Source organism: Myotis lucifugus, unplaced genomic scaffold, assembly GCF_000147115.1.
Source record: "Myotis lucifugus unplaced genomic scaffold, Myoluc2.0 scaffold_134, whole genome shotgun sequence".
In the NCBI taxonomy this organism is placed as follows: domain Eukaryota; kingdom Metazoa; phylum Chordata; class Mammalia; order Chiroptera; family Vespertilionidae; genus Myotis; species Myotis lucifugus.
The window spans coordinates 141,885-155,447 of NW_005871182.1; the positions used below are offsets into that span (position 1 = coordinate 141,885).

A 13,563-nucleotide genomic window follows, 5' to 3' on the forward strand; every position below is an offset into this window, starting at 1 on the left:
TTTTATGAGTGGGCAATTTAAAAGTAACCTTTAAAAATTTTCAGGAAAATCTGAGTTTGTTGAAATAGATGACTGACTACTGGGTTAGTACAGTAATGTTTATTTACTGATGATTTGCTGAGGACATCAAACTACTTGACTATGTTTTTGGAACTACTTTTAAAAGTAAAAATTAATTTTGTATTAAAGTACCATCAAAAAGTTTTCAAATTTAAGAAATACGTGGAATTTATTGGATTTTATGGCATCATCTGATGATGAAGTTAACTTTTTTTCAACCGGCTATTCATGGACAAAATAGAGATTTAAAATATAGAAGTAGTTTTTCAATCAGATTACATTGGTTTGCTTTTCTTTTTTAAAAAATATGTTTTTAGCCCAGACTGGTTTGGCTCAGTGGATAGAGCGTCGGCCTGCGGACTCAAGGGTCCCGGGTTCAATTCCGGTCAAGGGCATGTACCTTGGTTGCGGGCACATCCCCAGTAGGGGGTGTGCAGGAGGCAGCTGATCGATGTTTCTCGCTCATCGATGTTTCTAACTTTCTATCCCTCTCCCTTCCTCTCTGTAAAAAATCAATAAAATATATATATTAAAAAAAATATGTGTTTTTATTGATTTTTTTAGACAGAAAGGATGGGAGAGGGATAGATAGAAACATAGATGAGAGAGAAATGCCATCGATTGGCTGCCTCTTGCATGCCCCGTACTGGGGATTGAGCCTACAACCTGGGGCATGTACCCTGACCAGGAATTGAACTGTGACCCCTTGGTTCCTGGGTCAATGCCCAACCACTGAGCAACATGGGCTGGGCAGATTACATTGGTTTTCTATTCTGTGTCTGATGTTTGAGGAGTACCTATTGATGTGATTTCTTTTCGTTCTTGAGGGTTTAACACTTACATAAGGAATTAGTAATGCCAAAAAGCTAAATTCTGCCACCAAGGTCTTCTGACATTACTAAGGGGGTTCTGACTTAAATGTTTTACCTGTTTGTTTTACCCCCAGACCTAAGGGTCTCTGGCTACAAAATTTCTTCTGTAAAAGAAAAGGTGATTTCTGTTGTGTTTAGATCCTGTGAGCTTCCTAGTAACAGGGATAAACGTAAAAAACCCATGTTGAAAGGCTGCTCAATAAGGCCATCTATGAAAACTTTGTTTTTTGGTAGAACAGTGAACCTAAAATTCCCTGATAATTACCATCCGGGACTGCTGGCTCCTAACTGTCCGCCTGCCTGATTGCCCCAAACGGCTTCTGCCTGCCAGCCTGATCGCCTCCTGTCCGCTCCCTTGCCGGTCTGGTCGCCCCCAACTGCCCTCCCCTGCTGGCCCCATCAGCTGCCTCCATGCAAGGCGGCGGAAACGCCGGTACCGGCTTCCTCCGAGCTGCGTGGAGCCATGGGACCCCCTGGCCTCACAGCGCGGAGCGGAGCCGCTGCCCGGCCCCACCTCCACTGTGCACACAGCCATCTTGTGATGATGTCGCGCACAAGGACCACCTAGCTAGGCCAGTGGTCAGCAAACCGCGGCTCGCGAGCCACGTGGGATCTTTGGCCCCTTGAGTGTGGCTCTTCCACAAAATACCACGTGCGGGCGCGCACATAAGTGCGAAGTTGACTTAAAACTTTAACTAAAGTTTATTAAGTTAATTTTAGGGAACGTTGTGGAGTGAAAGAAGATGTAGTGTCGAGGATTGAGAAAGGTATGTTGAGATGGTTTGGACATATAGAGAGGATGAACGAAAGGAGATAGATGAAACAAGTATACAAGACAAGTGTGGATGGGGAGTTGGAAGGGGTCGACCTCAGCGAACGTACCTCAATCAGATTGAGGACGTTTTTAGCAAAGGCCTTAGGAGTACTCTAATTAAGTTAATAACAATGTACCTACCTATATAGTTTAAGTTTAAAAAATTTGGCTCTCAAAAGAAATTTCAATCGTTGTACTGTTGATATTTGGCTCTGTTGACTAATGGGTTTGCCGACCACTGACCTAGGCATTTATTAGTATAGATAGTACTATCTCCGATCGTTGGGCTAAGATAGCAGTTCTTCTGTAAATAGTGGTCTGATGGCAGTAATTTTGAACATGTCTAATATGAATGTCCAAGTTAGAATGAATCTTGTTTGAAAAACTTAGAATTTGTCAATTCTCTTAATTTTCTTGTAGACAAAAATATTGATAGATTGTCTACTGGTGGTCCCAGTACACCTTGTTGAAAGACTATCTCCATTGATTTGGTTTTGCACATATATGTGTGTATACACATAGAGTCAATTCTCGTTATTCACTGTAATTATTTTGTACAAAGTTCTCATGAGCACTGATTTAGTGATACTGAACTATTTACTCCTCAGGGAAATAACAGGTTTAGGTTTCTGCAACCCTCTCTGGTCACATTTTTGTCATCTAATCAGTATGTAATCTTGTTTTATGTGTGTTTCTGTTTAAAGATACCCAATTTTACACACACCTTATTTTATCATGCTTCGCTTTATTGTACTTCACAGATGGTTCCACCAGCACAACTTGCTATATTGCTGTACCTGCTTTATTGCGGTGATCTGGAGCTGAACACACAGTGTCTTTAAGATATGCCTCTGTCTATTGTTGGTTGACTCTTGTCAGAACAGAGTTTACCTAACACAGACATTTCCTCTATAATGCATATCACAGCTTTTTTGCTCTTAGTTACACTAGACAACACTTTACTTGAACAGTAAAATCACCAATAGAAAGCACAAAAGCAAAAGATGCAGCAGAGGAAAAGGACTTAATAGTATCAGAGCTGAAATAAGAAGGCAGAGCATAGCCTTGTTTATCCTTGTGAATGGTGGGCGACTGTTAAAGACCATGAAAGCTCCACAAATATTGAGTTTGAGGTTTACAAGTAAGTTTTAGCAAGTAGGTGAATTTTAAGTAAGAAATGAATAAATAATGAGGAGCATTTGTGTGCGCACACACGCGCACACATTACTGGACTCTCAGTATTGCTGTGATGTTATTAGATTAACCTATAGATTCAGTGCAAACCTAGTCAAAATCCCAGCAGACTCAAGTAGAAATTGACAATGTGATTTTAAAATTCAAATGGAAATGCAAAGGACATAGATAGCCAAAACAAATTTGAAAAAGAAGGAAAATGTTGGAGGACTCATCTGATTTCAAAACTTGTCATGCTACAGTAATGAAGACAATGTGGTATTGGCATCAATCCAGATAGACAAATAGGTTAATGGAAAAAAAATAGAGAATGTTATGCATTGTTAAAATCTGCCAGAAATGCATTAATGCTTTCTCTTTTCCCAGGTAACCATGTTATATAGTAGTGATACAAGTGCTTCTCTTATTTTTATCTTTAGTCACTTTATTAGGTTTTAAAAAATGAAAAACTATTGGGGATCTAATGCTGTGACTCCTTTTTGGTGTTTGCCTTTAAAAAAAAATTGTTTTACTACCTAATATCAGTTTTGTTATCTAGGCAGGTCCGGTCAGAAAACAAACAGAAGAATGCAGTGATGTCTTTCACAGTCACAGATGAACCTATCTATATTGACTTGACTTTGTCAGAAAACAAAGAAGAGGTAAATGGCTCAATTTTTGAGGATTTGTTTTCTGATTTCACAAATATTTTTAAAATTGGGGTTTTGATGATTTAATGAATAGGGAAAGAGGGGGAGGGAGAATGAAATATGACAAAAATCTTCTTAGATGGTTTGAAGTAACCATTAGGCCACTGGTCAGCTCTCCTGAGAGGAAGGGACCAGGTGCAGTGGCACTTTGAGCAATCCTGTCTATTACACGCGGGGCTACCAGTTTCCTGTTGTCTGCTTTTGCACTCCTCTAACCTCCAAGCTGCATTCTCCTTGACTGTGTTATCTTCTTGGCCTAAAAACTTTTATTTATAAGCTTGACAACAACTTGAATTGTTACTTTGAAGACAGCAATTATTTTTAAATGCTACAACTGTGCATCCTGCTGTTCTGACTTTCTCTCTGGGGTTTTTTAAGTGTAGTATGAAAGTAATTGTCCATTAGAGTAGACTGAAGTTTATTTATGACCCATTTTTTCTTTTAGCCTGTTAAGTTAGCTGTTGTTTGCAGAGATGGTCAAGTTCATCTTTTTGAACACATATTAAATGGGTAAGTAAGAATTTTCTTATGTCAGAAATTTTCCTTCCCTGACTTGTTACTTCTCTATACTCGCACCTCAATATTCTTTGCGTTATATTTTCAGTTAGATTGTTTTGAAAGCATCCTTAATTCTTTACCCATATGACTACATACATTCCCAGTGAGAACTCAAGAATTTGGCATTGTGAATCATTTCTTCATGTTTGTGGTTAGGAGAATGGCTTTCTGTGATGCACACTTAGTAAATGTTGGTAGTTGTAAAGATAAACTTTAAAAGAAAGTGGTTTATTTGGAGATTTTTGCTTGTGAACTTTTGGTGAAGCTTTAATTTCTAACTCTGATAGTGCTTCCCCTCACCACACACGTGGATCAGTGAAGCATGGCGATGCTAGTGTTTGGTGGACAGAGGGGACTGTTGCTGGTAGGATGTATAGTAGTCAGATTAAGGGTCAGTAAATTATGGGCTGGAGGCCAAACCCAATAGAGCCCACATGTGGCCTCCCAGAACTAAAATATTTGCTGCCTGGTTTTTTACCGAATGTTTGCCAACCTTTTCCATACACTATAAACATGGTTGGAACTCAGTCATGTGCATAATTATGTTAAACTTTAAAATAGTTTAAACTTTTTATTGTCAGTTAATATTTCCTTTTATAATCCTAGTATAGTAATTTGTTTAAATATATACTACTTGTGAAAGCAGTATACGCTTATTTTAAAATATTCAGGCTATAGGGACAATTATAACCCAAGTCTCCCTCTATTGAATTCTACTCTCTAGAGGTAATTGTTAATAATTTGATGCCTTAATTTACATAGTCATGTATACATGGAATGTATCTATCATTGAGGGCCCAGCAGTAGTGGGCCATGGTGAGGACTTGGGCATTTCTCCTTGGGCAAGTAAGTAAGCCATTGAAGGATTTTAAGCAGTACGGATGGGGTTTTACAGTTTTAAAACATGTAAGTTTTGAGTTATTCTGTCTGATGAGTTGAAAATTGACTATAGAGGTGTAAAGGGCAAAGCAGAGGCCAAAAACCCTAAATAGAGATGAAGGGTGAATTGGAAAGATGGATAGTGGAGTGCTTATAATTGAGATTATCGGGGCGGGGTGCGTTTATTGGTGTTAACATGTCTGTGATGTGAGAGTGAGAGGCTGAGATACAGTGAAGGGCAGAGTTGTTGGAGGTAGGAAGATTACAGAACTTCGAGGACGGTGTCAGAAGGAGTATTGACCTGCATGCTAAATATAGAAACTACTAAGAATTCCTCAGGAGTAGTGTTGGACAGAATGACAGCCACTAAAATCTTTTAAGAAATTTGGGAGAGTGACCCAGAGGTTTTTGGATGATGGCAGGATGGGGAGGTACCTGGTATCTGGTGACAACAGTTTTAAAGGTTTTAGAGGTGAAGGAGGGAGAGGGACTATTTGTCTCAGAGTGTTAAAGAACAAGGAGCATGTTAAATCATGTCCTAGGCCCCTGGCACAAAGGGTGTTGGAGAGCAAACAGCTACAACTTTGTGAAGGGCAGCTGTGGTGAGCTAGCATAGAGCAAGAAGGTGGAGAGAGCTCTTAGAGAAGACATTGAGGATATAATTTTGTTGATTATGTTTTGCTGATAATTTTGTTCCTGGAGCTACGTTGCTGAAGTCCTGGTGAGGCTTTTTTTTTTTTTTAATAAATATATTTTATTGATTTTTTACAGAGAGGAAGGGAGAGGGATAGAGAATTAGAAACATCGATCAGCTGCCTCCTGCACATCCCCCACTGGGGATGTGCCCGCAACTGAGGTACATGCCCTTGACCGGAATCGAACCCGGGACCCTTGAGTCCGCAGGCCGACGCTCTATCCACTGAGCCAAACCAGTCAGGGCCTGGTGAGGCTTTTAACGGTTAGGAATAATTAGAGTTGGGGCTGATTAGGGCTTGTCCAGAGCCATTTGGGACTGAAGCTCAGGGTGATGATAGAGCCTGTGGGAGCTTGGGCCTCTTGTGGGGGTTGACAAGTGGGATAGAAGGGCAGATGGGGCTGAAGGAAGTATTTGGTGGTGAGGTCTTGAGTGTTGGGTAGGGTGGGGGATAGATGAAGTCCTGACAGGTGCTCTGGGGACCCTGGTGTGTGAAGGCCAGAGGAGGGTCACATTTCATGCCAACTTCAAAGAATATGAGATGTTATTTCAGATATTCTAATTTATTGTTTTCACTTCTAGATACTGCAAAAAGCCCTTTACTTCAAACTGCACAATTCAGATAGCGACACCTGGGAAAGGCAAGAAATCAACACCAAAACCCATCCCTATTCTAGCAGCAGGTTTTTGCTCAGACAAAAATTCCTTGTTGCTTGTATATGGCAATTGGTTTCAGCCCACCATTGAGCGAGTGGTACGTAGATGCTACTCTGGAGTAATGCAGTAACAACATGTCTATGGAAAAGAATAATTTTTAAATGATACATTGGTCTGCTTATTGGAATACTTAAAAAGAACCTTTCACTGGATGGTTTATTTTCATTTGTGTAAACTCTGTAATTTTCTTTAATGAGCATATCTAAAATATTTTAATGCGTCAGTCAGTATAAAACATTTGAGATGTTTGATGCTCGCTCCTCTGTTTGGTGTGCTATGGCTTTGAAATCTGGTGTCTCTTTTACACTTACAAGCATATCAGTATGGTCTATCCACGTTTAAAGTGCTTGGTAGCCACACATTTGTAGTGGCTTTTTAAAAAATACATATTTTTATTGATTTTAGAGAGGGAGGGAGAGATAGAAACATCAGTGATGAGAATCACCAAGCGGCTGCCTCCTGCACGCCCCCTGCTGGGGATCGAGTCCTCAACCTAGGCATGTGCCCTTGACTAGAATCAAACCCAAGACCCTTCAGTCCATAGACCGATGCTCTATCCACTGAGCAAAACCAGCTAGGGCATGGCTGCTGTTCACAGATATGGGTGAATTTTGTCCAACTACCCAAAAGTTAATTTTGTTTTGATTTGTTTTGTTAATCCTCACCCAAGGATATTTTTCCATTGATTTTTAGAGAGAGTGGAAGGGACGGGGAGAGAGAGAGAAAAATCAATGTGAGAGACACATCAATTGGTTGCCTCTGGCACTCGGCCCTTGTGTGGCCAGGGATAGAGCTTGCAGCTGAGGTACATGCCCTTGCCTGGAATTGAACCCAGGACTCTTCAGTCCACGGGCCCACACTCTATTCCCTGAGCCAAACTGGCTAGGGCTCCAAAAGATAAATCTTAGTAAAAGGGTCTTTAGTGATAGCACCCATTGAATTTTCTAAGTGGAAATGTAATGGGCAGTGCAATCATTTGACTTTTTTTATTACAAAAGTTTCTTTGGATACTTTTGATGAGTTATTAAGAGCATGTTCAGTAGATGATTTCTTAAGCTTACATTTATAAAACATTGATTCAATAAGACCCTCAGAGAGACTGTAAGTAGGATATTACATGCCAGAGCAAGCTCTTGAGTTTATTTAAAAATACTTTTAAAGCATTTACATGGATTTGGTATAATAAAAAAGAAAAATTTTAAGTTGTAAATATAAGTCTTATTGCCATATGTGGACCTGTTACCCCCAGCCCCCTCCAGATGCAGCCATTGTTTCCTGTTTTATCCTTCCAGATAGATTGATTATATGGGCATAGAGAATTCCATGTAACCTGAAAGCTTTATGGATACATATGGACTTTGCTGCATTTGACTTCCCCTATTTAATACCGTACCTCAGAGCACTTTGTTAATCAGCAGTGCTGTCTTTGCCTCACTTATGGAAAGGCCAACAGGAAATCTGGGGTAGGATCGTTCTTAGCACAGATTAGTTATTTACAAGGGTGATGAACTTATGTTTTTTTAAAAATCTGTCATGTAAAATTCCTGTTGATCTTTTCAAATTATATGTGTGAAAAGTTGAAGCAGTTCCTAACTGAAAAAAGTAAACATAATGCCTCCTATCTTCAGTTACCCGTTTTCCTCAGTGCTATTAATTTGATGGTGATCAGTCTGAGTTGCTCACAGTTTAGTGTGGAAGCCTTTCATACTTTTCTGTATTTTCATGAAAATGTGCAAGTAGACATTTGTTTTTATTATTCCCAATTACTTTGTTTGACACACTCTCCCCTTCCTTCAAATTATATTTACAGGCTTTAAATTCCAAAGAACCTCATATGTGTTTAGTAAGAGATATTTCAAACTGCTGGGCTCCAAAAGTAGAAACAGCTATAACAAAGGTGAGCGCTTTACATACTAGAAGTTGAAAAAAAAGATTTGGGTGAATTGAATTATGTAATACTATGTTTGGATTCTTTAATATCCTCTTTATAATTTATATGGGATTAGGTTTTATATATTTTATAAATTTTGTGGGATTAGGTTTTAGATAACAAGATTATAAAAACTTCATTTCTGTGCTCTTGTAAATAGATGACTAGAAGTTGAAGACCTTGCATTTAGCTCTTTGCCCCCATACATGATCATTGAATAAATATCAAAATCAAATTACCAATAAGTTATTTTTTTAAACCCAGTACTTAAGGGAGCATAACTTTGTTGAGAGGAATGTTATATTTCAGGGTGGAATAAGACCTAAAACCATGAATGAATGAGAGCATCATTATGATGCTTTATTTTGAATATAATGTGGCATCTACATGTAGGTATTGTTTGGCCAGTTTAATGAGAAACGGAAAGCCAAGACATGCTATGATGACATCCATATGGTTTCGCTTCTGGCTGAATTTCAGAGATGACACCTTTCTCTTGGCTGTCTGAGCATTTCTGGCAAAGATCAATTACTGGCGGTGGTCGTAAGATGTACAGCTTTACTCTTTAACATTCTTAAGTCAGTGTGTCCTTGTGTAATCTGTAGATTTTGTTTTTCCTGTCTTTTAATCTTATGTAGTTTTGAATGTTTTAAAACTATGGCTTCAAATTATAATTTAAATACTTATTTGCCAACATTCATTCAAACTTTATCTTTAATAGCTATGTTAAGTTAGTCAATAAGTTTTCCAGTAGAAAAATCTTTAAAAGCTGTTTGTTTTCTCATTGGGGTAAATACAGCAAGGACCCAGGCATAATCCATACCCCTGCTATTCCTGGTTAACAGGTGAGAACACCAGTGATGAATTCTGAAGCAAAAGTGCTAGTGCCCGGGTTACCTGGTCATCATGCAGCCATCAAGCCCGCTCCTCCACAAACTGAGGAAGTAGAGAACAAGAGAAAATTAGGGGAAAAGGAGGTAATATAATCACTTTTACCATTTTTGAGTTTGAAACTTTAGAAACTTACTTTTAGATTGCGGCTGTTAACACTCTCCTATCTCCAGCTGTGTAGATTCTGAAATTCCAGATGGTGACTTTTGTAAGACCTACACAGAGTTAACAGGTGGTTTATTTACAAAGCCACTGTTATTAATGAGGAAGACAGCACTTCTGTTAACTAAAGAGAGTGCTGTTTTGGCCATTTGTTAGGTTAGCTGGATAACATAATTGAATAGATTAAGCCAGGACTTGCTGTGATGATTTTCATTGGGTTTCGCATGTTGCTGAGTTCCAGTGATGCCTCTTCTCTTGGCTGTCTGAGCATGCCTGGCTGGTTTAGTGCTAGTTGGTCCTTAAAAATGATAGTTATTATAGCTTCTTAAAGTGCTTATAAATTTTATTTTTTCTCAGCTCTTCAAACCCTCCTGTGGTTGCTGTACTTACATATGTAGGATCCTCTTTTCATCTCCCAGTCATGTGTGACTGTTGTCTAAGTAATCTAGCATTTTAATTGTTACCGTTAATTAGAGAAAGATTGTTAATGTTTCTTTACCTGATTTTAAATGTCTTACTTTGTTGAGCGGGGGTTTGGGGATAACATTGCTGTTCATAAAAACTGTTTCTCACTAACATTAAATGTATATTTAAAAATAATGTGCCAACTTTCTTGAGCTTGGCTTAGATCTAACCCTTTCATTTCCTCCTGCCTTTTCAATGTTTTTCATAAGTTAAAATATCCCAAACTGGAGGCTTTACCAAAGCATCTCTTTTTGCTTTGGTAGTCACAGAACATTATATTTTTATGTAGTCAGACTTGGTTTTATAAGGGATCAGTTCTATACAAGTAAGTTTTTGTATAGCAGATTTCATCATGCTTATTTACACTTAAATTTTAGATATTTATCAGGGGAACTTGGTTGTAGTATTGCATCTTATAGAAAACTAGATTTGTGCACTGGTGGGGTCCCTCATCCTGGCCTGCGCTTCCTCGCAATCCGGGACCCCCTCAGGGGATGTCAGACTGTCGGTTTCGGCCTGATCCCCATAGCCCGATTCAGACAGGAGGGAAGCCCAATCCCCACAGGCCCAATCCCTGCAAGCCTGATCCAGACAGGAGGGAGCCCAGTCCTGTGCGTTGAGTGTCTGTCCTCTGGTGGTCAGTGTGCATCGTAGCGACCAGTCTACCGGTTGTTCTGTCTTTTGATCACTCAGGCTTTTATATATACACATATAGATAAATTAACACCTGGAACTGACCGATAAAGAGGAAAATAGGAAAAATTTAAAGATTGTTTTGGAAACAAGTCTCTATGCTCTTTTAATAGTATTTTTTTCCTTTTGCAGACCTCAGGTTGATGGCAAAGAACAGTTATGGAAGGGGAAACTTCTATGAAAATATGTCTTTTCTTGGGTTTTAGTAATCAGATGCTAGATCCTTGCCTTTTTTGAGTCTTCATATATAGAAGGATTTTTATCAATTACACTAGAGGCCTGCTGCAGGAAATTCATGCACTGGTGGTGGTGGTGTTGGGGGTGTCCCACAGCCCGGCCTGCACCCTCTTGTAGTCCGGTACCCCACGTGGGATGTCCCTCTTGCAGTCTGGGATCCCTTGGGGGATATCCAGGACCCCTCTCTCTTTACTGCCCACTTGCTCGCTGCTCCTTAGGGCTGCTGTGGAGACTGGAGAGGCTCCCGTCGCTGCTGTGCTCGCCAGCCCTGAGCCCAGCTTCTGGCTGAGCAGCGCTCCCCCTGTGGGAACGCACTGACAACCAGGGGGCAGCTCCTGTGCTGAGTGCCTGACACTCCCCCCCGCCCCCCCTCCCCCACCTCCCTCCAGTGCATGTCATAGCGACTGGTCATTCTGCCATTCGGTCGATTTGCATATTAGGCTTTTATTATATAAGATATTTGAATCATGACTTCTTGGGCAGTTATATTTTCACTAGACCCTGGGAACTTGAATTCTAGATACTACACTTGTCTCCAACGTTAGCTTTATGGCAGTGAGGTTCTATTGGAATGAGAAAGAGCAGGCTTGTGTTTTTCAGGGTTGAAGTGTGAATCAGTTTCTTTTGTCTCCTCAGATATAAGCAAAAGTAATTTGACCAAACTACTTTATGCCTTATCTGGTTTATCATTAACGGGTCATCTCTCTTCTGTAGGTTAGCATTGAAGAACGCCTGGGAGCACTGAATATAGAATCAAAAAAAGAAAAGGAGGACCTACAGACAAACAGTTTTCCAGTTCTTCTGGCACAGGGTTTAGAAAGTAATGATTTTGAAATGCTAAATGTAAGTATTATAGCAGTTTTTAATTGAATTAAGATGGTTAATTTTTCTTAGAAATGATTGACATACACATTCACAGAGTGAATAGTCATGTTATATAGCCATTTTAAATTGAACATTTTGTGAGTTTAATCAAATATATATAATTTGGTGGCATTATACAGACAGTCACTAACCTACAAAGGGATTGTATTAAGTTATTTTGAACCTGGAATGCATTTTCTCATAGAAATATTGTTCAGAATTGTTATTAGGATCTTAGGCTTTAGTTCACAAAAGCCTTTGTAGACATAGTATACCCGAATTACAATACTCAGCATTCTAGATCACAATTTATATTTTTTTCTGTAGGAAAATGCGTTCCTGAGTTTTTACTCTGGATTCCAGAAACTTATTTCCCCCTGGCCGTGAGAGGGGGCAGTGAGGTGGAACCTTGGCAATGGGTAGGAGGTTTGGGGAAAAATTCAGGAGGGTTGGGGGTTATGTGATGAAGTATTTAGAGGTAAAAAGTACTAAAAACTTTGTGTAAAGGGAGGCATTTATGATTTCTGTGTTTGTAAGTTGGTGACTGCTTGTATGAAGTTACTTATTTAGGTATTTTTAAATTCCAGAATTTGATACTGGTCTGTAGAGGAAATTTAAGTGTAAAAAATTGGATTTAAGCACTGCTTGATTAGCTGAAAGCAATTTATATTTGCTGAATTCATATATTTTTGGTGACTTAGTGATATTACAGTGCCACGTAGTATAGTTGTGACTTTAATATGTAACTTATGAAGTTTGTATTTGTATGTGTTTTTAAAATATATTTTTATTAATTTCAGAGACAGAAAGGGAGAGAGAGATAGAAACATCAATAATGAGAGAGAATCATCAATTGGCTGCCTCCTGCAGACCCCCGAGTGGGGATCGAGCCCAGAAACCTGGGCATGTGCCCTGACTAGGAATCAAACTGACCTCTTGGTTCATGGGTCTATGCTCAAGCACTGAGCCACACCGGCTGGGTTTTGATTTATATTGTTATTTAAATGGAATATCTTATGTTTATGTCTAAGGTGATTTTGCAAAATGAGAGGGGAAATCAGCATGTCTAAAAAGTTAAAATGACTTTTAAAATAGTTTGGGTGTATATATATTTTGGAAGGTAGATTATAGGTTAGCATGGCATGCACAACTGGTTTTCAGCAAAGGTACCTAAGTTGAGTCAGTGGAGAGAGTAAGTCTTTGAAACTAGTGCTGAATATCCACATGGAACAAAAAGCATCTTGGCTTTTACCTCACACCTTACACAAAAGTCATCAAAAAATAGATCATTGGCATAAATGTAAAACCAAAACCTACAAAACTTCTAGAGGAAAACAGAAAAAAGTCTATGCAAATTTGAGTGGAGAAAGGCTAGTTAAGTGCATTATAAAAAAATCATGAAATGCTAAAGAAATTTGGTCATTTGGACTTCATGAAAATTAAATACTTGCTCATGAAATGACAGTTAGGAGAATGAAAAGGCAAGCCACAGGCTGGGGAAAAATGCAAGTCATATTTGAGAATTTATATCCAGAATATATAAAGAACTCTTAACTTCGTGAGACTTAAATAAAAAATAATTGGTGCCCTAGCTGGTTTGGCTCAGTGGATAGAGTGTTGGCCTGCGGACTGAAGGGTCCCAGGTTCGATTCCGGCCGAGGGTACATGCCTGGGTTGTGGGTTTGATCCCCAGTAGGGGATGTGCAGGAGGCAGCCGATCAATGATTCTCTCTCATCATTGATGTTTCTATCTCTCTCTCTCTCCCTTCCTCTCTTGAAATAAAAAAAAAATAAAAAAATAAAAAAATTGGTAACGGTGTGATCCTTCACGAAAGAGTTCATAA

At 39.2% G+C, this 13,563-nt stretch overlaps 1 protein-coding gene and 2 non-coding genes across 3 annotated transcripts in view; all 3 read left to right on the forward strand.

Moving 5' to 3' along the window:
- Positions 1–13,563, forward strand: part of WDR43 (WD repeat domain 43) — a 38,013-nt gene that overhangs the window by 15,627 nt on the left and 8,823 nt on the right. Inside the window, 6 exon segments of the mRNA XM_006094335.3 lie at positions 3,479–3,581; positions 4,075–4,139; positions 6,343–6,514; positions 8,288–8,374; positions 9,253–9,384; positions 11,570–11,698. Of these exon segments, the coding sequence (XP_006094397.1) occupies positions 3,479–3,581; positions 4,075–4,139; positions 6,343–6,514; positions 8,288–8,374; positions 9,253–9,384; positions 11,570–11,698 (688 nt within the window).
- Positions 8,842–8,919, forward strand: LOC111827120. Its single transcript, XR_002830623.1, has one exon. It is a non-coding gene; the product is annotated as a small nucleolar RNA SNORD53/SNORD92 (small nucleolar RNA).
- On the forward strand, positions 9,656–9,731 carry LOC111827121. The gene has a single exon (XR_002830624.1). It is a non-coding gene; the product is annotated as a small nucleolar RNA SNORD53/SNORD92 (small nucleolar RNA).